Source organism: Diabrotica undecimpunctata, chromosome 5 (assembly GCF_040954645.1).
Source record: "Diabrotica undecimpunctata isolate CICGRU chromosome 5, icDiaUnde3, whole genome shotgun sequence".
NCBI lineage: Eukaryota > Metazoa > Arthropoda > Insecta > Coleoptera > Chrysomelidae > Diabrotica > Diabrotica undecimpunctata.
In genome coordinates this window covers 17,793,256-17,820,271 of record NC_092807.1, presented here as the reverse complement: position 1 = coordinate 17,820,271, position 27,016 = coordinate 17,793,256, and the positions used below count along the sequence as shown (strand labels likewise).

At 35.8% G+C, this 27,016-nt stretch overlaps 1 protein-coding gene across 2 annotated transcripts in view; it reads left to right on the top strand.

Annotated features, from left to right (window-relative positions):
* The window catches only part of Pdk (pyruvate dehydrogenase kinase), a 115,958-nt gene that overhangs the window by 87,183 nt on the left and 1,759 nt on the right, over positions 1 to 27,016 (top strand). For both annotated transcript variants that reach the window (XM_072531595.1, XM_072531594.1), the window contains exons 4-5: positions 8,053 to 8,228; positions 17,863 to 18,087. In XM_072531595.1, coding sequence (XP_072387696.1) covers positions 8,053 to 8,228; positions 17,863 to 18,087 — 401 coding nt within the window. The remainder of the gene's footprint in view (positions 1 to 8,052; positions 8,229 to 17,862; positions 18,088 to 27,016) is intronic.

The following is a 27,016-nucleotide window of genomic DNA, read 5'->3' as shown; positions in this document are numbered from 1 at the left end:
CCTATTGGGCTGAAATACGTATAAACGGATGCGCAAGCTCCCTATACGTGAAATAAAATCTTAACTGTCTTTTCCTTTTTATTTCGATATACTCTGTACGAGTACTAGAAACCAATTCGATAAGAATTTTGCTTAGTTGAGGAGATATGTTGTGGAATGCAATTTTTAGATTCCCCATGTCTCTCTTAACATCTTTATTAACGCCTGTTTTGCTTTGCAATTCTTAGAAGGCACAGATTAAAGCGGAATTCTTGAATTTGGTTTCGAAAATTAGTCTACGATTTTAGAAAGAGTAACGTTTAAAAAAGTTGCGAAACTGCAACAAACTGTGCTAACGAGTATATTAAAAAATATACTACTGTCAATAAGACCTTAAGACGGAAGACTGGTTATTGAAAAATTGGAAGACCGAGGAGAACGCGCAAATCTTAGTCGAAGTCTCCTACAAAGCATTAAGGGCTACTCATTTCAAGGCGTATTACAGACTTGGAAAGGCATTCTTTAAAACTATCAGAGACCTCGATGTGTCTGATATTTTAATGGTTGATAGATAAATTCATTTATTTGAATGTGAACGAAACTATCAAAAAACAATACTAATATTTACAGTGTTAAAGCATCATACATATTGAAATAATACTTAATTTGTGCCAATCACTCCATGCTCCATGAACTATTTTTGAGGACAATACAAATTTTGTAACAAAATTCTCGCTCATTGTATGAAAATACCATAAACAAAAATATGTTTTGATGTGATGCGTTGTCATTGTTTTCGAAATGTTTATGTTGATAGGCAAATGTCGGCGATTTGATCAACACTTCTGTTTTAATAGTGATAATCGGAGATTGCAAAATTTACGTCATTGTGATGAAAATCGTTCAAAGTATATTTTAGTTCATTTTAGGATTTATTTGTACAGTGGTCCAATGATTTATTTACACTAGGATTTATTCGTATATAATATCAGAGAAGAGAAAATTTGTCCGGCAATATTTTCGACTGTTATGAAAGTTTGTTGCCATGTCAATTTTTGCGAATTAAATTTTGACAATTAAATTACGCGACGTCAATCCAGTGATTTTGTTAAAATTTTATAAGCGAAAATTGCCAAAACTTTATAAGCGAAAATTGACATCCAGTTTTTTTCCTATTTTATACAACATAAATCGTTACCTTGAAAGAAGTCTGACATACCTCAAAAGCAATTTTTAAGATACCCCTTCTAAAATTGTTAAACACAACACTAAAATTAACAACCAAAGTGATAACAAAAAAACTGAATGATATTATAACACTAGCAGAAGAACAACAAGGTTGAAGGTCATGCAACGACGCTATATTTATAATGAGGCAAGTGCAAGCGAAATCATTAAAATACAACAAACCGGCATTCATGTTTCGTGGACCTTAAGAAGGCATTTGACCAGGTCAAATTAAAAGACGTTATCCACTTACTGTACGCAAGAGAGATATCTCTACGATTAATCAAAACGATCGAAAATATCTACCAAAACAACACAATAAAAGTAAAAGTAGAAGAAGAACTAACCGAACCTATTGAAGCTGGCAATGGGATAAGACAGGGAGATTCCCTGAGTCCTCTAATGTTCAACCTGATTATGGATAAAATAATAAAAAAAGTAAGAACTAAAAAAGATACCAAATGGGAAAAAACAGCTTAAAATAATCTGCTATGCAGACGATGCAATACTACTCTCTCAAAGTGAAGATGATTTACAATGTATGCTGCACCAATTTAATATAACCGACAGAAAATTTAACATGTTAATGTCCCCAAAAAAGACAAAATGCATGGTTACAACAGCAAATTTCTAAGCAGCAATCTTCTAACTAAGATGTAAATTGGAGCTGAAAGGTCAGGATAGAACAAGTGATGGAGTTTAAATATCTAGGCATCACATTATCAAGCTACGGAAAGCTCGAAACTGAAGTAGAAGATGAAGTGAATAGAGCAAACAGAGCCGCAGCCTGTCTGAATGAAACAATATGGAGAAATAAAAATATCGGGAAAGAAATGTGAAAGGGAGAATTTACAAAATAATCTCATCAAACCAATAATGACATACGCGGCAGAAACAAGAACTGACACAAAAAGGACAAAAAGGATGAAACAGCAAAGATGAAAACACTTGAAAAAATTGATGGTAAGAAACTATGGGACAGAGCTAGAAGTACCGATATACGACGCAGATGCAAGGTGGAGAACATCAAGAACTGGGTAAGAAATAGAAGAGTAGAATGGAACGATCATATAAGCCGAATGACAACAAATAAAGACGGCAAGAGACGGTTTCCCAATAGGAAGACGATCAGTAGGAAAACCACGAATCCGATGGAACGACAACTTACCGGAGGCACATTGAAAAACAGACATGTCTATATAAAAGGAAGAAGAAGAAGAGTATTTTTCTGTAAACAAAGTACCTCATCGTCTCTGTCAAGTAGACTGGAAAATATGCACTAAAAATGTCTAAAACATGCAAGCAATGTGCATTTTAAAACAGGCTGAATATGCAAAAATATGCACAAATAATTTGTAAATATGCATTTATAATTATATATACACTTATTTTTATAATATATTGTATTTTATTAAGTGGATATTGAGGTATTTAAAACACGCGCGATTTTTCTAGCACGAGCGCAGTCGCATCAATAATGAAAATGTAAGTGATGAATAAATTATACAGTGTGGAAACCACTTATGGAATAAAATTGTTTGTGTCCTTTTTATAGAAAATAATAAAAAATTCTGGAACACGTTAACTTTTAAATTTAAATGTGCGCTTTTTAAACATAAATTTAAATGTACAGGGTGATCCACGCAAGTCTGGCATAGTCCATAATCCTTATTTTTAATGAAACACCCTGTATATTTTTGTGTTTTTAAAATATTCTTAACAACCTTATTTCAACGAACTATAATACAAGGTGAAATTTTGAAATTAATAATTTATCACGTGTTAGGGTATTATTGTAAATTAGCTAAGTACAGACAATACACTTCTACTCTTAAGTGTCAGTGTATTGGGGAAAGTTTCTTTTTAGTAACCGTGTTCAAGAAGACGATCCAGATCGTAGAATGGATTTCTGCGAAAGAAGGATGGATAAAATTAACACAAATGAAATAGCTCTTGGCACAATTCTTTTTTCTGGTGAATCAACATTTACATTGAATGAAGAGATAAACCGACAAAACTGTAGATATTGGTCAGCGGAGAATCCTCATTGGATGCGTGAGACACACATTCAGTATCCTCAAAAGTTGAATGTTTGGGCAGGTATTATAGGAGATCATATTATTGGTCCTATATTTGTAGATGGTAATTTGACAGCGGAAAAATATTTAAGCATGCTAAGAGACGATGTTCTTCCTCAGTTGGCTATCAGAGTGGAGCCATACCTCTTTTAGTTTTTAGGCCGGGCGATGCCCGGTTGGGTGGCTACGTTCATCACGCAACCAAACCCCCGTCATCCGAAAACCGACCTGATCCTGCTGGTCTGTTCCTCCCCGTTCCGATCCGGAAAGTAACAGACCAGCAGCATATGGCCCTTTATGGCCCGATGTTTGGCCAGACTTAATCATACGAGCCGACCGTCCCCCCCTCTAGTATCAACCAATACCAACGCAATATCGCGGGCTTGGAAAAGATAGCCAACAGCCAATAGGAGCTGTTAAAAAGTTGAAAAATAGTAAAAAATAAAAATGCAGTAGAAAATGGACAATACAGACATAGAGGACAGATACAAACATTTACGTGGTCATAGTTTAAAAACCTAACTAGACGAACGTAGGGCCCACGATAGGAAGAAGCCGATATGTGATATTCGAAGTAAAAAATGTCATAAGTTATTCATGTTAGGACCTCATGAAATAATTATGAATATGGATGCCACCCATGATTGCCTTAGTGATGAGATTGCGGACGTCAAACCTTGAAAGGTTAAAAATTCTCAGGACACGAGAATTTGATTGACACCAAGTTCCGCATGCGCCAACGACTAGAGGTGCCATGCAAATTTGCTTGCCTGGATATCGGGTCTGCATGGTCTGAAGGAATCGAGGCTCAGTGTACAGTGCTGTTTTATTAGCAGCAGCTGTACTTAGGGGTTCAGGACCCTCCCAGCTGATTGCAACGTCCACGACAATTACCTGCTCATCCAGATGCGCGACAAGGTCAGGTATCTTCAGAGTCCCATCCGCGCATCTGATCCGCGGCTCAACCTCGCAAGTCCACCCTTTTTTCTCAACTGCTTTCCGTAGACACCTAACGAGCTGATCGTGTCTCTTAATGCGATGCCAGTGTGATGCGGGGCATTTTTGAAATACATGACTTAGGCTCTCGTTACGTTCGCATCCCTTTCGGCACCGTCTTTCGTGAGGTGGATTTGAAGGGATGCCTCTCGTTGGTAGGAGATTTCCTCGCAGTTAAATAGCCTTCACGAAGTCTCTCCCCGACCAGTAGGGCGGTGGATTGCCTATCCAGGCTGAGATTTCCGAGTGTGAAGAGCCCTGGCGAATATTAATATAATTATATCCCAATCCAATAGATCCGACCCTACCGCATGAAACTGTTTGGTTCCAGCAGGACGGTGCAACACCCCATTATGCTTTAATGGTGAGAAATTACTTGAATGAAATCTTCTTCAATAAATGGATTGGACGAAGGAGTACTATTCATTGGCCAGCTAGGTCGCCAGATCTTACACGTTTGGATTTTTTTGTGGGGTTATCTCTAGAACAAAGTATATGCAACACAACCAACCAGCATTGAAGACCTCAAAGAAAGGATAACTACAGAAATACGAAATATTTCACGTCAAACTTTAAACAAAGTTCGGGACGAGTTTTATAGGAGACTGTGTTATTGCCAACAACAAGGTGGAGAATAGTTTGAGCATTTATTTTAATGTAATCCAATCAATTACCTCGGGTATTCTATGAATTAATTGTCTTGAAGAAAATTATACTTAATTTCAAAATTTCACCTTGTATTATTCATAATAGATCCTATGTGATATAGTTCGTTGAGATCAGGTTGTTAAGGAGCTTTTAAAAACATAAAAATATACAGGGTGTTTCATTTAAAATATTCACCATTAAAAAATCACCCTGTACATTCAAATTTAGTTTAAAAAGCGCACATTTAAATTTAAAAGTTAATGTGTCCCAGAGTTTTTTATTATTTTCTAAAATAAAGACACCAACAATTTTATTCCCTAAGTGGTTTCCACACGGTATATTATATATTTAACAAATTTAGAAAATTACCTAAATCATTAAATTCGAAAGAACTTACATGTGTGGTGTTATTATAAAAAAAATGTTAGACATTCAGTAATAATAAGCATACATTTTCATGAATCCACGTATAATCATAACGCACAATAAGAAGTAGTCACTTGTGTCAGCACTCCCCAAGTGTCATGCGCCGTTTCTTTATTTACTGTTATGTTAGTTTTTATTTATTATATATTAAGATTAAGATTATTTTTACATTTCCAAACTTATTGCAAAAATTCATAAGCATTTTCATAAAATTGACTATAAAAATGAAGCAATTCATTGAAGAATTTTATTTCATTTCATGGGGTTTAGAATAAACAAAACATTTTGTTGGCATTATTCGCCAAAAATTAAATTTCTCCTATTCGGCACCCCATACGTTTACATATTTTATATTACTGTTACCTTGTAAAGGTATAGAAAATCAGAACTAATGAAAAACATTTATTCCACGGCAATAATAAAACAAAGTCATGCTCAACGTATATCAAATATCGACGTACTTTGATCAAATATTTACTGTCGATTGTTATCAAACAGAAAATAAATATGGTATTGACGTTAGATGTATCGATCAAGTATTTATGATAAATAAATATTATGTTACAAACTTTTTAATGTACATATCTCTTATCTGTAAATGTTTTGTGTTAATGGCACCAGGACGTACGAGTTTGCGTATATTCATAGATAGAATTAAACAGTTTGGCGTTTGCAATGTTTGCAACATACCGGAGAAGGATATAGAAATTAAGAGTTTTATTGGATGAAAATATAATATTACATCTCATCTGTAGGTAATTTTCTACTCATATTTATTAATTCTCCCTCGTTCCTATTGATTTATCTCTGCCTTCCATTTGCTGTCCACTTCGTGATCTTTTTGTAGTATCTAATTTCCAACGTCCAATACTTATTTAAATTCCATCTTCATCATCATCGTCATTCTCTTTGCCGTTACTAGAACAGTCTGATAAGTACTTAGCTTACAAAAGAAAAACGAACATTTTGGGAAAAGTGATAATTTATTTCTCAACCCTAGTCCCCTTTTAGATCGATACACTTGACAGAGCGATGCTACAACTTCTTTAACCCGTCTGAAAAATACGTTTTCTAGAGGTCAGCAAAGTAGGCTTCCGTGACGACGATGATTCGACTTAAATTTCTTTCCGGCGGCGAGTACGTTTTTCAAGTTTGGAAAGAAAAAGAAGTAGGTGTATGGGTGATAAGATCCATCTCTTTTTGATATCTTTCTTTGGACTAGTATTTTATTTATTTTCATTTCCTTCTTCTATTTTCAGACCTATTTTCTTGCCACTGCTTATATTATTTTTTCTTGAACTTCGTTTGACCTCTACCAGGTCTTACAACTTCTACTACATTGTCTTTCATCTTACTTTCAGCAATTATACCAACTCCATTCCCAGTGTTACTTTTCCCTTCATACCACGATTTCTATCCTTCACCTAGTTCTTTCGACCTTTGTCCTTTCCAATTGAATGCAATCAGTTTGTACTCTCCTTATTTAAAGCGCATGTATCAACTCCATACTTTTACCTCTACGATTTCCAAGATTCCAAGACTCTGTCCCCATTTTTCTGACCTGTAATAATGTTTCATCTGAAATAATCCTCGCCCGGAAATCGAAACCGAGAATTATTTTAAAAAAATTTAAACTACTCGTTTGTTTGGAAAAAGTTTTGCATACTTTATTACTGATATAATAAACTACAAACTACAAAAAATTATTTAAAATGGCCACCATTTGCCTGAATACAGCACCGAAGTCTGGTAGACCATTCATTGATCGCTGTGCGCATGATATTCTTAGGAAAATTATCTACAACTTTATCAGTGCCTGCTTCAATTACTCCACATTAAAGTGTCCTTTTGAATAGATTATTCCCTCTAAAACTCCGATTACAATTTATAGTCGAGTGGATTAGGGTCTGGGCTGGCTGACCACCAATGGTCACTCCTAATAAATTCGAGTACCTACATGATTTTTAAGCCACTGTTGAGTAGTTTTGGCCTTATGCGCAGGTGCAGAGTCCTGTTAAAATATTCATGGTCTATATCCTGTTTTAACCCCCTTTTTTACAAAAATGTAAAGAAGTGTCGTTATCATAGGATAATCCCCACCAAACGATCACTGAGGCAGAAGAATGTCTCCGATTGGCTTGGCACCAGTTTGCGAACTTTCTTGATGACAGTGCATATACTCTATCGTTTTGCTTATTGAAAGTACCCTCCACAGTAAATAATGTTTTCATCTGTAACGAGGATTTCTTTGTCCCAAGTCCCAAGTCTTGTTTGATAATGCTACTCATGGTTCTTGGTGCAATATCCATTTCCCGAGCCATAATTTTTTGTTTTCAGACAGGATTTAGGTAAATTCTTGACATAACAGCGTTAATGATCTCTGGCGTACGAGCCACGCACGGCCGGCCGGATGTTTTACGATCACTTACTTCTATCGTATTCAAAAACAACTGAACAGTAAGTACTCTTTGTCTGTCTACTCCATCGTAATGACTCAAACCAGACTAATCGTTTGGCACGTAAAATACATGTCAACGGTCAGTAATGTCAACATAACTTATCAGTTTGTCAGCCGTACAAGCTGCATTTACACTTATCTAAATATTTATGACAGGACTGGTTATTATATAAGTTTTTCTTACTGTGTATGTGTATTATTTTTTCATAAATCTATTAAATTACTCCCTTTATGTTTCAGTAACTGAAGAAGAAACTAACACAAATATAGTCTATGTACCATCACACTTATATCACATGCTTTTTGAGCTGTTCAAAAATTCTATGAGAGCGGTCATGGAATACTACGGATCTGTTGATCAATATCCACCAATAACTGTTACAATTTCGAAAGGAAAAGAAGACTTATGTGTAAAAGTAAGTCCTTTAGACATACAACATTAATCATTAGGATGGAATATATCAGTATTTCAATGATTTTTTTAGTTTTTTTTTCAAAATGACTAATTTGGATAATTGCCAGAGAGTTTTTATAAACGTAAAAGTTTATAAATTGAACTTAATGTATTTAAAATTATTGTATAAAGCTATGTGAAGCTTACTAGTTACACAAATGGGTACTGCGAAGCTTCTTTCATCTTAAAAATCATTTCTTCTCTATAAACTATCTCAAGATTATGTCAATCGAATAAGCAACATCCTCTGCAATTTCCTTAGAGATCATTTCTTTTTTAAGATCATTTTTTTCTCGAAAATAGCTTAAGATCGTGTCACCCAAGTAAGCGACGTCTCCTAAATATAATTTCACTAGGAGATAATACCTATAAAATATATATATAGTTAAGCGGCTATGCAGTCTCTAAGGAGCCTACTAGAGTATTAGATCGGTCCTTAAGAGTGCCAAAGCACGGTCCGCGACAGTAAAAAGTAGTTTTGGTTATGGATCCGAACACAACAACTCCCACTAAGAAAGCATACCCGGTCAAGCACATATATATAATGGCTATACACCCCAGTGTAAACCGCGAATGCTTTCTAGATCCTATTTCTTAAGTGGATCAGTCTTTTTTGTTTATCTTATCTTTTTGACAATATCTCTCCATTTTTTCCTGTCTCTAGTTCTTCCTCTCCATTCTCTGACTCCTGCCCTTTGGAGGTCTTCTTCAACTTCTTGCAGCCACTTTGATCTCGGTCTTCCCCTTCTCTTTCTTCCTCCTGGATTCCATTCTATCATTGCGTATGTCACTGCCTCATCGCCTGCTCGCCAAATGTGACCTAACCATCTAACTCTGCATTGCTTTATTTTACGTTGCGATGTCTTCCTTAAGTTCTTCCTTAATTTCTGCATTTGTTCTGCTTCTATATTCATTTTGCTCTGTTCTGATTGGTCCTAGTATGGTTCTCATAATCTTTCTCTCTGCTATTCTTAAGTCTTCTTCATCTTTTTTAACCATCGTCATTGTTTCTGCTGCATATAAATAATATTGGCCTAATTATGGTGTTATAAATGCTCATCTTACTTTTTTTAGTCAGTGTTTTGCTTTTAAGTAATCTTTTGTTTGCAAAATAAGCTTTATTCGCTGCTAATATTTTTTCTTTTATTTCGGATTTCCTTTCTCCGGGTTTACTGATTTACTGACTATTGTAACTCCTAGGTATTTGAAGTATTCTACTTCTTCAAACTCAGAACTTCCTATTTTGATTTTTTCTTTCATTGGTTTTTTTCCTAATCTTAATATTTTTGTCTTTTCTTGATTTAATCTTAGCACCATTACCTCCCCTTTCTCTCTTATTTCTTTAAGCATTTCTTTCATTATTTTTCTGTTCTTTGCAATAATAGCAATATCGTCTGCATATGCAATTATTTGACCACCTCTTGTTCTGAGATTTCCTTTGTTTATATTTCGTAGTACATATTCTAATGCTAGATTAAATAGCGTTGTTGATAAGGCATCTCCTTGTTTCATTCCTTTATTTATACTGAATTCCTCTGTCTCTCCTCATTGTGTCTTTATGCTTATTTTTGTAGTTCTCATTGTCATTTCTATTAATTTTCTGAGTTTATGTGGAATTTTTAATTTTTTAAGTGCTATCATTAATCCGTTCCTTTTAATTGAATCAAATGCCTGTTTGAAGTCTATAAATAACATTTCCAATTCTAATTTATACTCGTTTGCTTTTTCCATTATTTGTTTTATTGTGTGTATTGCATCTACTGTAGATCTTCCTTCTGTGAATCCACATTGGTACTGTCCTACTGTCTTCTTTGTGATCTTTGATAACCTCTTTTTTATTATTGATGTCAATATTTTATATGTTGTATTTAGTAACGTTATTCCTCTATAATTTTCACGGATTTGTTGGTCCCCTTTTTATGTACTGTTATGATCTGCCCTAACTCCCAGTCCCCTGGCATTTTCTCTTCTTTCTATATATTTTTCAATAGTGCCAGTATTTTTCCTCAAGCACATAGCAAAATGTATATTTGATATTTGATGGACATGCCCTAATAAAGCTAAAGTACTGCGAAAACAAGCAGGAGTCAGCTCAAAATCATATCAGACTTACTTAAAGGCTCAAGCTGCAGACATTGCAGCAAAGTCTGCAAAATCAAGGACTCCAAAAACATACATACTCAGTATAGCTACCTTTAAAAAACTTGTTGAATGCAAGAATTCAAGGGAAGAGGCGTAGACAAGGACTCAATAAATCTCCTTGGCAGTCGATCGTGGAGGAGAATGGCTGCATACCTTAACGAATGAAGAGGTTTTCTGAGGGAGGTCAGGGCGCGAATTGGGTTGTAGAGCCATAGGATGGATGAAGATAAAGAGGATATCGTCCACTTAGTTGTAGACGTTCTAGAAATGCATGTGAAAGAAGACATAATAATGGTTGTATAGTAGGATCGTTTTAGCCTGTCGCATAAGTAATAAAAGTGTCTGTTGAGATTTACCTCAGGTAGTCAGCGGTTCTCAAATTAAAAATGTACGGTTTTCTTAATTTGATAATACGATATTAGGGATTTTTTTAATAAAATAACTTTGTATTATGTTTTATAATAATTGAATATCATAATGTAAATTGATAAACATTGAGTATGAAATATACAGGGTCATTCACGCAACATGTTGGTTAAAAGTTTTCAAAGTTCTGGTCGTCACTGGTTTCTGCAAACTTGGAATAATGGGTTATGCAAAGCATTCTTCATTTTTTAAATATTTGCATTCTTCTAGCACTTCCGGTTGCACCGGAAGTCGCCATTAAGTTTCTTATTTTAAATAGAAACTGTGCTTTTTGTTATTTTTTTTTTTTAGAATCTACGTAAAATTCTGGATCGATTTTTATTGGGATACCATTCTCGAAAAAATAGCCGTTTTTGAGATATTTAAAGTTTTTGAAAAATTTTTCATATTACACATGCAACTTCAAAAATTAATATTGTGGTTAATATTTATACTGAAAAACAAAAATTCTTTTTCAGCGTCTACTAAACTCTATTTTTATTTAAGCATAAAAAAAATTGCCAATGTTAATACTGGGTGTTCAAAATTTTGTATTATATTTTTATTTTTATATATTTTATAAATATATCTATAAAAATATATATCTATATAAAACAAAGACTTATTCCTACTTCCTACACACACCTTCCCAAACCCACCGAGGTAGGTTGTCCTTCTGCGGTACAACCAGCCCCGGCTTTCCTCCGCCCCCTGGTCTTTGGAGCCAGTTCTCGACTAATTCGCGGTATCCCCCATCAGGCAATGGGAGATTTCCGTGTATTTACATTTAAGTGGTAGGTTAGCCCCTTTGGCTTTATCACTATCGGTCAAAGCAATTGTTCGGCGATCTAATGATGGTTGTGTGTGCCGATACTTGCTTTCCCTTTTCTGCAGTCGAGAGCAAGCAATCATCGAATCCTTTCATCCGTCGTCTAATACCCAGTCATTCGTCCAGTCATGTCCTTAATCTACCTTACTTGCTAATCTAATTTTTTTGGTGCTTGCATTCAAGACCGTCGTTCGGCGTGCCTACGGCTCTCTCCTGCAGGCGGTTTTTGTTTTATTTTTTTTTTGTGGTTGGTACCCTTTTGTGTTAATTTTTCTATCTACGTCTTAATCTATGGACAGGTATCATCACTATCTGACTCGCTATCCGATTCATCTGAATCTTCATCAGTACGAATAATTAAAGGTCTTACTTTATTCAATATCAATAACTTGTTCTATTTCATATGACTCTAAAATTTTTTTTTTTTCAGTATGCTCAATACATTTCCGCCATTGTTCCTCATTGACTTGGTTTAGTGCATCTTGCCAGAGTTGTAAAATGCTGGCTTCGTCGGTGGTCTTACATGCATCTTTATCATAGTAGTTTTTAGTGATGCCCCACACCAATTCAATTGGATTGTACTGGCAGTGATATGGTGGTAGTCTTAGGACCTCATGACCATATTTTAGTGCCATTTGGTCAACGACAAATTTTTTCTCAGTGATGTGTTCTTTGCACTTATTTAATAATTCAGCTTTTAAAACTAGATGTTCGTGTTCTATATTTTTCTCCGACAGCCACTTTCTTAAGTCTTCTTTTTTCCAGCTGCTTGTGGGAAACTTTTCCTCCTCTCTGGTGTAATACGAAGCATTGCCTAAGACTATTAATGACGGATTTTCCAGATTTTTTAATAATTTTTTCTCAAACCAATGTTCAAAAATATCAGTTTTTTTGTCGAAGAAAATATAAGACTAGCATTGGGTATAAAACCTTCCGTCTTTCCTGCATGCAATATAATATATCTTTTGCCATTACTCGCTATACTACTACTAGTACTCGAATAGCATTTGGTAGAATCATCTTGCCAGGATGATTTGGTATTATTTCCTTTCGCAAAAATCCATGTTTCGTCAAGAAACACAAATTGTCTGGCAAATTCGGAATTCTTGTTTTTTAAATAGTTTCTTATAAATTTCCACCTTTTTCCAACAACATTGGACAGCTCGCACAACACTTTATGTTTATTGGTTTTTTGTATCTAAAACCCATAGCTTTTAATACTTTTGATAAACTGGTCAAACCCATATCACAAAGTTCTCTGTCCTTTATTTTTTGAATAAGTGTCTTTCTTGTAACATGTTCTTTTGCTTTGTACATGTACGTGTCACTATTAATTATTATACTTTGTATAAAAGTTTTTTCAATAAATTATCATCACAAAGCATTCAATTTGCGTTTTTTCACGATTTATAAAAAAAATGTTTTGGTAGCACTGATTTATCCTCAAGTACTACAGCCGACCAGTAGAAGGTTCGGTACCACAAAGCAGGTAGAAAAGGGAAAGCATAACAGAGTGACTGTAACTAGAGTCATAAATTATTTTTCGGGCGTTAATCCGAAATACGACAGGGTAAAACGACTTTACTATACTACATTATTTATCGAAATAATTCCAACACTGACCCCCCAGTAAAGCTCGTGTTTGATTTAACACTCACGATATAACTTTGATTATAATTATTGTAAAATGTTATGCAAGCATGTAATAATAGTTCTCAGTGGCATGACAACTATCCAATATTACGTTAATCAGTTGACGTCAATATATTTTCTTGATATAATAAATATTTTAAGACCAAACTATTTTACGTTATTATCGGCTCGATAACAGTTTAAAAACAAGTGAAATCACACTTTATTTTGATTTTCGCAATGTGTACAATAAATTCATCATTGACGACGAAACATATTTTTACTTTTGATGACAAGGATAAATAAATATAAAATTATTTTATTTTGCTATATGCTTAACTTGTTCAGTTACCCTAAAAAAATTTTCAATGAGAAGAATATATAGTATATTGACTGCCAATAGTATGTCATGGACTTTTTGTTCTAATATATACCTATTACTGTGACGATCCAACATTGACTAAACAATCTTGGATAAATGTAGGAAAATTTGAAAATACGCAAGAACTACTCTACCTTTTTTGTTAACAGTAACACCAGAGGTGTTACATAGAACATAGACCATAGGGACTTACGAATAATAACAAACCTCTATTGGAATCAAAGAGCACAAATCGTAATAGATAACGAACCCAGTCTAGAAATTGAAATCAGGAGAGGAGTTAGGCAGGGATGTATTATATCTCCATTACTGTTTAATGTATATAGTGAAGCCATTTTTGAAGAAGCATTACTATCTCAAAGTGAAGGAATAATAATTAACGGAAGATCTATTAACAACATAAGATATGCAGATGATACCGTGATTATGGCAAGCTCTGCTGAACAACTCCAATTACTGATAAACAAAACAAACAGTTTCTGTGAAAAATATGGACTAAAAATGAATATAAAAAAGACCAAATACATGATAATAACAAAGAAAACAAATAGACCAACAAACATACATTTGGGAAATGTACCGATAGAAAGGGTTGATAAATACAAATACTTAGGAACCTGGATTTTAGACAATAATGATCAAACAACCGAAATAAGAGCAAGGATAGAAATAGCAGGAAATGCGTTTGTAAAAATGAAAACAATTCTCTGCAACAAAGACCTTAGATTAGAACTAAGAGTAAGAGCACTGAGATGCTACGTGTTTTCGATACTGCAATATGGGCTTGAAAGTTGGACATTAAAGCAAGAACACATAAATTTAGTGTTACAGTCCTTTGAAATGTGGTGTTACAGGAGGATGCTTAGAATAGCATGGACACAGAAGAAAACTAACACGGAAGTATTGCGAGAAATGGGCAAAGAATGCGAAATAATAAACACAATAAAAATAAGAAAGCTACAATATCTGGGACACGTAATGAGGGGACAGCCATATGAACTGCTAAGGCTGATAATACAGGGAAAGCTATGAGGAAGGAGTATAGGAAGAAGGAGAGTGTCATGGTTGAAGAATTTAAGGGACTGGTTTAAATGCAGTTTTATAGAACTCTTCAGAGCAGCAGTAGATAGAGTAAAGATAGTGATGATAATATCCAACCTTCGATCGGGAGACGGCACTTAAAGAAGAAGAACACCAGAGCATTAATTTAATGTGGGAAGTAACGCTTTTATTGAAGCAGTTTGATTAATTGTAATTTTCCTAATTTTGTGTAAAATTTGAATCTAATTTTGCTAAGATAAGATAGTTTATAAAAGACAGAGAGATAGATAACAAGAGAGATAGGTAAAATTACCAAAGATAGGAGAAGATAAGAAAAAGGGCGCCACTTAACTTTTTGGGTTTACAGGGGAAAATTAAGAAACCTTAGAAACGAAAACAGATAACGAGAGATAATTATGTTCTGAGACCAAATACAAGAAAAGATATTAACTGTTAATTATATGTGGTCAACACACTACATAAACAAATAATAAATATGTTCGGTGGAATTCGTCCACCTACTTACCTACAAACATATACAGCCTGATCTTTCTCCTGGTCGAAGATATGCACATATATACAAAATAGATGTTTTAAAAAAATTCCAAAAGAGTAGATCATATAAATATCTCTCCTTAATGTTTCAGACTTATCTCGAGATAACTAGCTTTAAAAGTAATAATTTATAGCAAGTACAAAATAATACTAAATTAATTTACAATAAAGTTGCAAAAGAACAGAGAGATTATAAAAATCGGTTTTACCAAAAATTAAAATGAGGACCAACCCGCACTTGGTTCACAAGAAACTACTCGCACAGCTTTTATTTAAATAATGAATGTTTGTAATTAATATTTGTTAATGAAAAGATATGAAAGTTCTGAAAAGTTCTATTGATGAAATAGTTGTTCCTTAGAGGAATTGATTGCATCGGAAGTTAGATTTAACCACACATCAGGAACATGTTGTCGAAGATAGCCCGTAGATTACTCTACTTTGCAATAATAAAACCTATATAAAATATGAGATTCTAGGTCTACTTTCAAAACATCGTTATTTGTTTCGGTGAGGCGCAAAAGGGAGACTTTTGGATACGGCCATCAGCGTAGCTGCAGTAATTGCAAAGGGTTTTATAAAATTAATCTTAAAGTAATATATAATAATTATTTACCAATCTAATTATAAAAAAATGTTGCAATACAAAGACACAGAATAAGCAATCCAGGCTTTTTGAATGTAAAATATGAACTCGTAGCCCCGTGAAGAGCTGTTGCGAATCCTTACGTCTATAAGTGGTTCTCCCAAGATCTCGTGTTGCAGGACAGTCTCCCCCCACCCCCGCGGAACCAGCAGGCCTAATTATGTTAAGTCTGTGATTACCTGTTGTGCTTGTCTGGGAGGCTTATACGTAGAATCACCTGTTGTCAATTCTCTCATGATGCGACTTGGATGGTGTATTAAATGTATGTCCTCTTTGTAGTGGATATCCCCATGATTCTGAGATATACATTAGTGTTGGAATGAAAATATTGTTATTTAGTAACATTTTTGTTTTGAAACTGAATTTAGTTCTTCTTCATAGTAATCCGGCTAACTTTGTATCATTTAGCTTATTGTATTGTACGTTTTAAGTGTGAAGTAAACATCAATCGTATGTCGAATACAGCCCCTTTGGCTTCATTTGACATTTTACTTCAGTGTTGGTAAATGTGTTCAGTTCAGGTAAATTTCCATTAGTTTATTCAGCCCTTCTGTTTTTTTCTTAGGCATCACGGCTATTTTCCATTTGATGTACTTCGTTTAGTCATTCTGGAGTCTTCTTGGGCTAGGTCCGGTCTTAGTCTTTTTGCAGCTGTGGCGGTGTCTTTGGTGTAAGGTTTGAGTAGTGTTCATGGTGTATTTGTGTGATCAGGTGTGTATATCATATATGAATAAGGGTACCATTACTGCTCCCTATTTCATTGCCTATGCTGGCATGCTATTAACCTTGTAGATGAGTCCTTCATGACAGACTCCACTGTATACCTTACTGACATGTCGGAGTACTGCGTCTATGTTTTTTTTTTTTTTTTCGTTGAATTTTTGGCTGATGTATTTCGTTAGCTTCAGTACCTGCAGTTAGCAAGAGTGTTTTTATTTGAAGCCAAACTGTGCTTCTGGTAAGATTCTTAATTTTTCTGCTTGTTCTTTAAGTCTCTAGAGCATGGCTTATTCCGCTATTCCGTAGTGTTACTTATTTCTGACAATAAGCTTTTGGGTCTGAATTTTTGTGGAAAGGTGTCGTTTTTTTTCAGGTTTTAGTATCATAATCACTTGGACATCGGCTCCTATTCTTTTTCCCCTTTATATCATGCACACTATCTCTTACAACTTTACTACTTTTATTTTTTATATATATATATTTTATGTTAATGTTAACATTTGCAATATAATTATTTTAGAAGTCATTTCTAAGTTTATGAAGCAATGATAATTGTAAAAACAACCTGTTTATAATATTGTAATCATATTTAGGCATTTAGTTATTTTATCAACTTGTGCGCTCAGATCGTCACCTCTCGGATTAATGTGTTTGCGACCCTCTCCCTCAAAACCTCTCTCCACCCCGCGTTATAGGACTTAGGACAAGGACAGTGCGAATTTGCCTTTCGGCAATTAAAGACGGACTGGGGTGTGTTGTCGATCCCGAAAAGTGCGTGATGCGTAAGTGATAAATGCGCTTGTAAACCCGGTGTTTTGTGTTAAACCGTAAACAGTTTTGTTTCTCTCAATTCTATGTATCTCTGTTACTGCCTCCTCTGTAAAGCTAATGATATTTGTATAACTCTTTTTAGTATTATCAGAATTGCGATAATTATCAATGTAGAATCAGTCCTTAAGTTCACTTATAAATAAATCGAAGGATAAATACATTTTAATTGTTTTATTGCTTCAGTGGTCCTTAATAACTATTTTGAAGCAATTAGATGTTCAACTACGCCTCTCTTAAATGTGGAAAGTTTGGTAATAAATTTACCCTCTTCATCCAATGATTTTATGCCATTCAATCATTTTATTTTAATAGTATAAACATGAGTTAAAATTGTTTCATATTATACAGTATCTTATAATTTATTTTGAATGTATATATAATTTTTTATTAATGATCTCTTTTTATTCTATCAGATGTCAGACCGAGGTGGTGGTATTCCACGATCGACCACAGATCACCTTTTCAAATACATGTACTCGACGGCACCCCAACCAAGCAAATCGGACGCCCATACCGTTCCTCTGGCAGGTTACGGTTACGGTTTACCTATTTCTAGATTGTACGCCAGATATTTTCATGGAGATCTCATACTTTTGTCCTGTGAGGGATGCGGAACTGATGCAGTTATCTATATGAAGGTATGTATTAGAGAGTTTGCTAAAAGGTAGTGTCTTTGACCAAAATAGGAAAAAGTAGTTTACTAATGTACAAATATAAATAATAATAATAACATTTACAAATATAAATAATAATAATAATAATAATGTTTCACGAGACTGAGGGATTCCTACTTGCCATTCAGGATCAGGTTATTCCAACTAAAAATTACCTGAAATATATTGTAAAAGTTCAAAATGGCAAATGCCGATATGGATGCCAAGCAAAAGAAACCATCCAACATCTTACCGGTGGCTGCCAGGCATTTGTCGTTACTGATTATAAAGAACGCCATGACTCAGTAGGAAAGATTATCCACCAAGAACTAGCTGACAAACTGGGACTTCTCCAAACCGACCATCTTCCTTATTATCAATACGTCCCTGACAGAATGCTTGAAAATTACAACTACAAGCTATACTGGGATCGCACCGTGCTTACAGACCAACCAGTGGGAGTTTTTGTCAGTTCTTCTATCAGGCGCGGCCCCCTGCGAATGGGGGATGCTCTCTGGGTATTCTTAGAACCGATACCCAGAGGGTAGCAGGGATGCCTGCCGTGGAACAAAAACTGACACCTGGCAGTAGGTATAAAATGCACACCCATGAAAATGGAGATTAATGATTTATGTTTAGGGTCGCTGCCTGGGGATCGCCAGGGCACGTCTGGAGCCGGCGCTGGACGTGACAGCATGCGGGACGTCGGTGGCAGGGTGTTGAGGAGGCGGGCCCCTGTCATACAATCAGCTACAGCCCAACAACAAGAAGAACCACAAATGAGCCAAACAACAACAAGAGCTCCACCCGCTGAAGGTGCTGCGCTGGAACATCAGCCGGCGCTCACTCAAGCGGGACGACCGAGGCAGCGCATGAAATGGACTGTGTCCATAAACGAAAATATTTTGCGCTTTTATTATAAGGTGACAAACCTCGGTCAAGAAACGATCGGCTATCGACAACAACTGTATGCCGAATTTTGCAGGGAATACCCAGAAATTCAAGTATCTGAACAAAGAGTAGCAGACCAATACCGGGTAATTTTAAGAAACAATCTTATCCCAGAGACTAGACGCGACATTATCAGAAGCGAAATTGAACAGGAGATCCATAACCAAGAGCAAGTTGCAGACCACGTCCCTAATGGAGTCCCCAACGAGCAGATTCCTGAGCTTCTCGTACAAGAAACTCAACCTAATAATACACAGCAGGACAATAACGAGTTGCACGATAGTCTGGTAAACGAGATGGCATGCGCTGTACAAGAGTTTAGTGGAACAAACCCACTTAGCAGACCACCGCTACCAAAAATAAACTCTTCTAAGAAACTAGGAGCGCTGTTACAAATTGTGAATACTGAAGTCCTACCCAATTATATCACAGAGGCCCACACATTAGAATATTTGCATATGCTGATTTACTGTGCAGCAACAGCAATTGCTAATGTTATGGGCATTAAGATCAGAACACGACGGGGTACCAACATCGGAAGGACTGGTAACAGAATAGCACCCTGGGAAAAACGACTGCTGGGGAAGATTGAATTACTGCGTAGGGACATTGGACAAATAACAGAATACATAAGAGGAGTAAGAAGTAGAAAAATCATCAAAAGAGCTGAAGAAATATTGTTTAACACTCTAAGACACTCACGACATGATCCAGAAAACAACACACCTCAACAATGCCTGGACACATTAAAACAAAAACTATCTGTTTACTCAGGCCGCCTGAGGAGGTACAAGGTTAGTAACCACCGGAAATGCGACAACATACTTTTTGAGCAGAGAAGGCTTTCTATAGGAAACTTAATTCCACTGTAGAAAATGCAAATAATAAATCCTACCCAAGCCAAGAAGAAATTCATGAGTTTTGGGGAAACCAACTTTCGACGCCAGCTACTCATAATAACAATGCTGGATGGATTGAACAAACGACGAACAACTGTCAACACTACAGTAATATTCCTTATGAACCTTTCACCACTGAAGAAGTCTCGAACATTATCAAAGAGCTTCATAACTGGAAATCTCCTGGACCAGACGGAGTTCAAAACTTCTGGCTAAAGAAGTTTTGGAGTGTTCATGAGCTTTTAACAGTATTTATTAATAATATTATTTCTAATTCACAGGAAATACCATCATTTCTTACTCAGCAAAGATCCAGCAAAGTACCGCCCAATTACTTGTCTTCCAACTTTGTACAAATTGGTCACATCCTGTGTGGCCCGGCGTATCTACCAACATTGTGCTCTGAACAATATCATAGAGCCTCAACAGAAAGGATGCGCTAAGGGCTCCATGGGCTGCAAAGAACAACTTATTATCGACTCAGTCATTTCTAACCAGGCATACACCAAAAAAAGAAACCTGTTTACTGCCTTCATTGACTACAAGAAGGCTTTTGATTCAGTGCCGCATGAATGGCTGGTAGATATATTAAGAATATATAAAGTCGATGATAATCTCGTGACCTTTTTGAAGAATATAATGGCAGAGTGGAAGACTAAAATTCACCTTCAAATACCGGGTGAAATTAATATCGAAACTGAAAATATCCCTATTAACCGGGGGTTTTCCAGGGGGACTCGTTGAGTCCACTTTGGTTCTGCCTAGCAATGAACCCACTATCTCAGCTGCTGAACTCTACTGACTCAGGTTTTAGCATCAAAAATAACAACACTGTTGTAGCGAAGCTTAATCATCTGTTGTATATGGATGATTTAAAATTAATGGCTTCCACTCGAAACCACCTAGATGAGATGCTAAAAACTGTAGAAAATTTCTCAAATGATATCAGTATGAATTTTGGACTAGACAAGTGCCGTATACTAAATATAGTCAGAGGAAAGATTCAGCCCGGAGGTTTCGATATGCAAGATGGCCAAAACATCGAGGCAATGGGTGAAAATGATATGTACAAATATCTCGGAGTAAAACAATCGCGGAAAATTGACCATAAACAAATGAAAAACGAACTAACTTCGGAGTTCGTACGAAGAGTAAGACAACTAAATCGGTCATATCTTAATAGTAAAAATTTGTTTAAGGCATTAAATACGTACGCCTGTTCCGCGCTGAGCTACTCATTTGGTATTATAAAGTGGTCAAAAACAGATATAGAGGATCTTCAGCGGAAAGTAAGAACACTTCTCACAAAGGCGCAAAAACATCACCCACGCAGTGCAGTAGAGAGAACAACATTACCGCGGTATCAAGGGGGAAGAGGACTTATGGATATAGGTGAGCAATTGGATAAACAAATTGCTAATTTAAGAACTTATTTTCAGGTACAGGCTGAGACATCTACTTTACATCGAGCAATTTGCGCAGTAGATGATACGACGCCGCTTAAACTGAGGGAACAAGAAATGCGCATAAACCACCTGACTAAACAAGACAAAATGCGCACCTGGATGAGTAAACCTCTGCATGGGCGACATCTCAATGAGATCAGCCAAGAATATGTCGACAATACAGCGTCGAACTATTGGTTGACATCAGGAAAGATGTTTCCCGAGACTGAGGGTTTCCTACTTGCCATTCAGGATCAGGTTATTCCAACTAAAAATTACCTGAAATATATTGTTAAAGATCCCCAAGTCCAAAATGACAAATGCCGATATGGATGCCAAGCCCAAGAAACCATCCAACATCTTACCGGTGGCTGCCAGGCATTTGTCGGTACTGATTATAAAGAACGCCATGACTCAGTAGGAAAGATTATCCACCAAGAACTAGCTGACAAACTGGGACTTCTCCAAACCGACCATCTTCCTTATTATCAATACGTCCCTGATAGAATGCTTGAAAATGATTACTACAAGCTATACTGGGACCGCACTGTGCTTACAGACCAACCAGTGGCCCATAATAGACCCGATCTCATACTAGTTAATAAAATTACTAGGCAAACAACACTTATTGATGTGACGATACCCAACACCAATAATTTACGTGTTAAATACAACGAAAAGATCGCCAAGTACAGAGATCTAGAAATACAAATCAGGAGACAATGGAGAATGGAAAGTACCCAGACGATACCCATTATTCTTTCTACCACTGGAGTCATCCCGAAGAGCCTCCTAGAAAACATAAAAAAGCTGGGTCTAAACGAACATCTATATAAGATTATGCAGAAAGCTGTGTTACTTTCGACGTCCAGATGCGTACGAAAATTTTTGGGAGATACACCGACATACCAAGTCACCTAGGACTCGATAACATGGAAAGAGTCCCACCAGAGCTCAATCCTTTTGATACCGTAGGTATCTGGGATGAGTGAATTTTCCCCTTAGAGGGAGTGTGAGCCGTATGGCTAAATCTGGATAATAATGTTTCACGAGACTGAGCGATTCCTACTTGCCATTCAGGATCAGGTTATTCCAACTAAAAATTACCTGAAATATATTGTAAAAGTTCAAAATGGCAAATGCCGATATGGATGCCAAGCAAAAGAAACCATCCAACATCTTACCGGTGGCTGCCAGGCATTTGTCGTTACTGATTATAAAGAACGCCATGACTCAGTAGGAAAGATTATCCACCAAGAACTAGCTGACAAACTGGGACTTCTCCAAACCGACCATCTTCCTTATTATCAATACGTCCCTGACAGAATGCTTGAAAATTACAACTACAAGCTATACTGGGATCGCACCGTGCTTACAGACCAACCAGTGGCGCATAATAGACCGGATCTCATACTAGTTAATAAACTTACTAGGCAAACAACACTTATTGATGTGGCGATACCCAACACCAATAATTTACGTGATAAATACAACGAAAAGATCGCCAAGTACAGAGATCTAGAAATACAAATCAGGAGACAATGGAGAATGGAAAGTACCCAGACAGTACGTATTATTCTATCTACTACTGGTGTTATTCCCAAAAACCTCCTAGCTAACATAAAACAGCTGGGTCTAAATGAACATATCTATAAAGCCATGCAGAAAGCTGTACTCCTCGCGACGTCCAGATGTGTACAAAAGTTTTTGGGAGATACTCCAGCAAACCAAGTCACCTAGGGCTGATAGGTATCTGGGATGAGTGAATTTTCCCCTTAGAGGGAGTGTGAGCCGTATGGCTAAATCTGGAAATAATAATAATACAAATTATTCGGACTAATTTTTTTATGTTGTTTTAACAACTCTTTTTAAAACTGTTTCATCTGGTTAGTACGTGTCTTGAAATATAATAAGTAAAGTTTGTGAAATGTAGCAAAAAGTTTGAAAAGTTCGGAGGATTTGGGAATTCTTCAGCTATGTGCGATAGATGCAGTGACTAACATCTACAGTTTCATCAGTTCTTTGACTTTCACATTGTAAACATCGTATAGTGTAACATTGTAAACGTTACATTGCATATATTTTCATTTTTTTATAGGATTTCCCTGTAAGAAAATATATCAATCATCCCTCTTAGTCACTAAGTCGAAATTTGAGATGTAATGAATCCCTCCAAACTATCCCCTTTAATTGGCATGTTAGTTCAGATTTTCGCCACTTGCTCTCTTTAAAAGTGTAAATATAAACCGAATATAATAAAAATAGGTAGAAAAATGATTTCCTGGTAACAATTGCGCATGTCTTCCACCAGTTCCAGGAATCCAGTAATGCGTATATAGCGTCCTTCTTTTCTTGTATGATGTAATGTTTTATCTCGTACGCAGTCAAGCAAAAACCTCGAACTGCTGCCTATATCTGACAAGCAGTGAGTTCATACATTTTTACTGGAGATTTAGCAGTAAACGTTGACCCCAAAATTGATACTTGTGGTGTTAGGTTAATACATACCTCATTTGGTACTAAATCATGGCTATACAATAGATAACTTATGAATTGGATGTTTTTTTAAGTGCTCAAAAGTCACTTGGAGCTTTTTGTGATGTAGGATGACCTGATTGAATTTAACCTCTCAATTTGGAAAGGTCGCTGCTTCCTCTTTCAAATAATTTCCTCTCCCTTGCTGAGATGAATGATGCGGGAGAGATAACCTGTACGTAATATCTTTTAAAGGAAGCATTATTTGGTATTTTATTAGAATTTTTTTATATTTGTCACAAAGAGTGCAACGTTTTTAGTTATTAGGTCCGTTTAAGTTCGTTGGCAGAATTTTCATAATAGCGGATGTTGTAATTACCTCTTTCTGGAGTACATTGATTATAATGTTTTGTAAATCTTAAACCCCTGAATGACAGGGTACTTCCCATCGGTGAAACGATCGGTTCATTCAGTGAAGTTGTAACCATTGAACTACCTATCACAAACGGTGGGTGCCAATGGGTAACACTATAACTACCTGCGAAAGTTTGGAGTCAATGTGGAACATTAAAACTTTTTCTTGGTTTGCCAATACTTCTTCGTCCATTTGGTGACTTATCTTTTGCTATTCGTACTATCCATCCTCTGCCATTCTACTAATCTTCCATTACTTCCATTTATATATATACTTGTTTTTGTGTCTTGTCTTGTTAAATCACAGCGATTAAGATGGGCAGGCCACGTGTACAGACTGCATAACGATAGACTTGTAAAACTGGTATGGGAAGAGATTCCCACGGGCAAAAGACCACTCGGACGTCCCAGAATGCGATGGAGAGATAACATCCAAGCAGATCTCCGGAAAATGAACATTCCATTTGACCCTAGGTTGATGGAAGACCGAACATTGTTGTACAGTCAGCCAAGAACCACCCAGGGTTGTAGCGCTACGTGATGATGATAATGATGTGTCTTGTCTTGGGCGTTTGTTCTTCCAGATTGTGTCATTAAGAGATCCCGCCGGTTTACTTGCTTTTAAGCTTTGTTGTCGTACTTCTTCAACATCTCCGTAACTAGTTATATCTATTCCCAGATATATAAACCTTGCTTCCTGCTTTATTATTTTCCCAATTTCGATTTTACATCGTAGTGGGTATTTAGATGTTGTCATATATTTGTTTTTTTCTGCTGATATTATCATATTGTATTTCTTGGCTGTTATGTTGAAGATGTGTGTTAAATGTTTGGAGCTCGCCTTCTGTCTCGGCCATTAATGCGGCGTCGTCTGCGTAACGTAATATTTGGATTTCTTTGTTTCCCATTCTGTAGCCATGACCTTTACGTACTGCTTGTATTATTTCGTCCATTATTATATTAAGAGCGTAGGCGCAAAATTTCGGGCCAATGCTTTTTAAATGCGTTCATTTTTTTCGATTCCTAAAAAAACTAATAAGTATTTTTAAAAAATTTAAACGCAAAATGAAAGATTACATTATTACCGAGGGCCGAAAGTCCCTTAGAATAAACAAAAAGTTTTTTTGAATGAGATATTTGAAATTAAAAACCACACTAAATTTTCTCTTTTTTTTTCACCCTTGTAACTTATTAAAATAAACATTATAGAAGTTTTCAGGGACTTTCGGCCCTCAGTAATAATGTATTCCTTCATTCTGCGTTTAAATTTTTTAAAAATACTTATTAGTTTTTTTAGGAATCGAAAAAAATGAACGCATTTAAAAAGCATTGGCCCGAAATTTTGCGCCTACGCTCTTAAAGAGAAGTGGGCTTAACGAGTCACCTTATCTGACTCCGCTTTGTACTGGTATACGCTGTGTTAGTTTTCCATTTATCTTTGCCTGCATTCGATTATGGAAGTAGATGTTTTCGATGGTTTGTATAATATTGATTGGTATGTTTCTTTTATACAGTAGGTGTATAAAAGAAGGACGTATACAGTAGGACGTCTTCGACTTGGATGCGATCGTACGTCTTTGTCAGGTCTATAAAACATAGATATGCTGATTTATTGTACCCGATGGCCTTTTCTGTGATTTGTCTTACTACAAATACGGCGTCTACGCAGGATCTTCGGGATCTGAATCCTTATTGTTCATCTGATAAAGTTGTTAGTTTATTGATTTTGTTAGTTAGGACTTTTGTGGTAAGCTTAAGCGCGGTATTAAGTAGATTATTACTTCTATAATTGTTGGGGGATTATGAGCGCGAGGACTGGATGGATTGAGTAGCTCAGATGCCGCGTTTATGCCCACAGCCGGTCCCAAGGCCGGATAAAAGAGGAGGGTTGTTGGGCCAGGTTATCCTACCCATTGTAAAAGAAAACAAGTCTCAAAGAACCGATATAAAGCCTCGGAACTAATCATATTTATTGTACATAAATAAATATAAAAAATGAAAATTTTAATATTAAATTAAAATTAAATAACACAAATCTTGCCTATAGCTTTACATAAAAAGATTTTTACATAAAAAGATTTTTACATGATATTTAAGTATGGCTTCAGATGTTGTCTTTAAGTACCTGGACAGGATTGCAGTTATTATTTCATGGCCGACCAGGTGCTGTGGAATTCTTCACCCAAAAAGGTGGACAAAAATTAGACCAAAAAAACTAGAAAAGTTAACCTCGTGTTAGCAACTTCATAGACTTTAAAAAATTTCCTTGCCATATGAAGATTGAAAATAATTACTGCATATGGGATGAATTATAAGTTTAAAAGAAACATTTGCGGAGGAGGTTATGTATTTATTTATAAAAAATAAGTCAAATTATAAAAAGGCAGAATTGTGGTAATGAGAGGTGACATCTGACATGACAGAGCAGAGTTGCCAACTGGCAAATAACGTTTGTCGACCGAAGTGAGGCATAGAAATTTATATGTTCCATGTCTGTGACATAGAACAGTCTGGAGTCAAATACAGAGAATATAACTTAAATAAATGAAGATTGAAAATGAAAATAAAGATTAAATATAATATTTAGTCGATTGGAGAATTGAGCGCCAACTATTTTTGAAATAAAAATAGTAAAATGAAAGAAAAAGTTAATAAATGAATAAAATCAAAACAAATTGAAATAAAATAATTATTAAAAGAAAAATAACAAACATGAGACGTTTATAACGT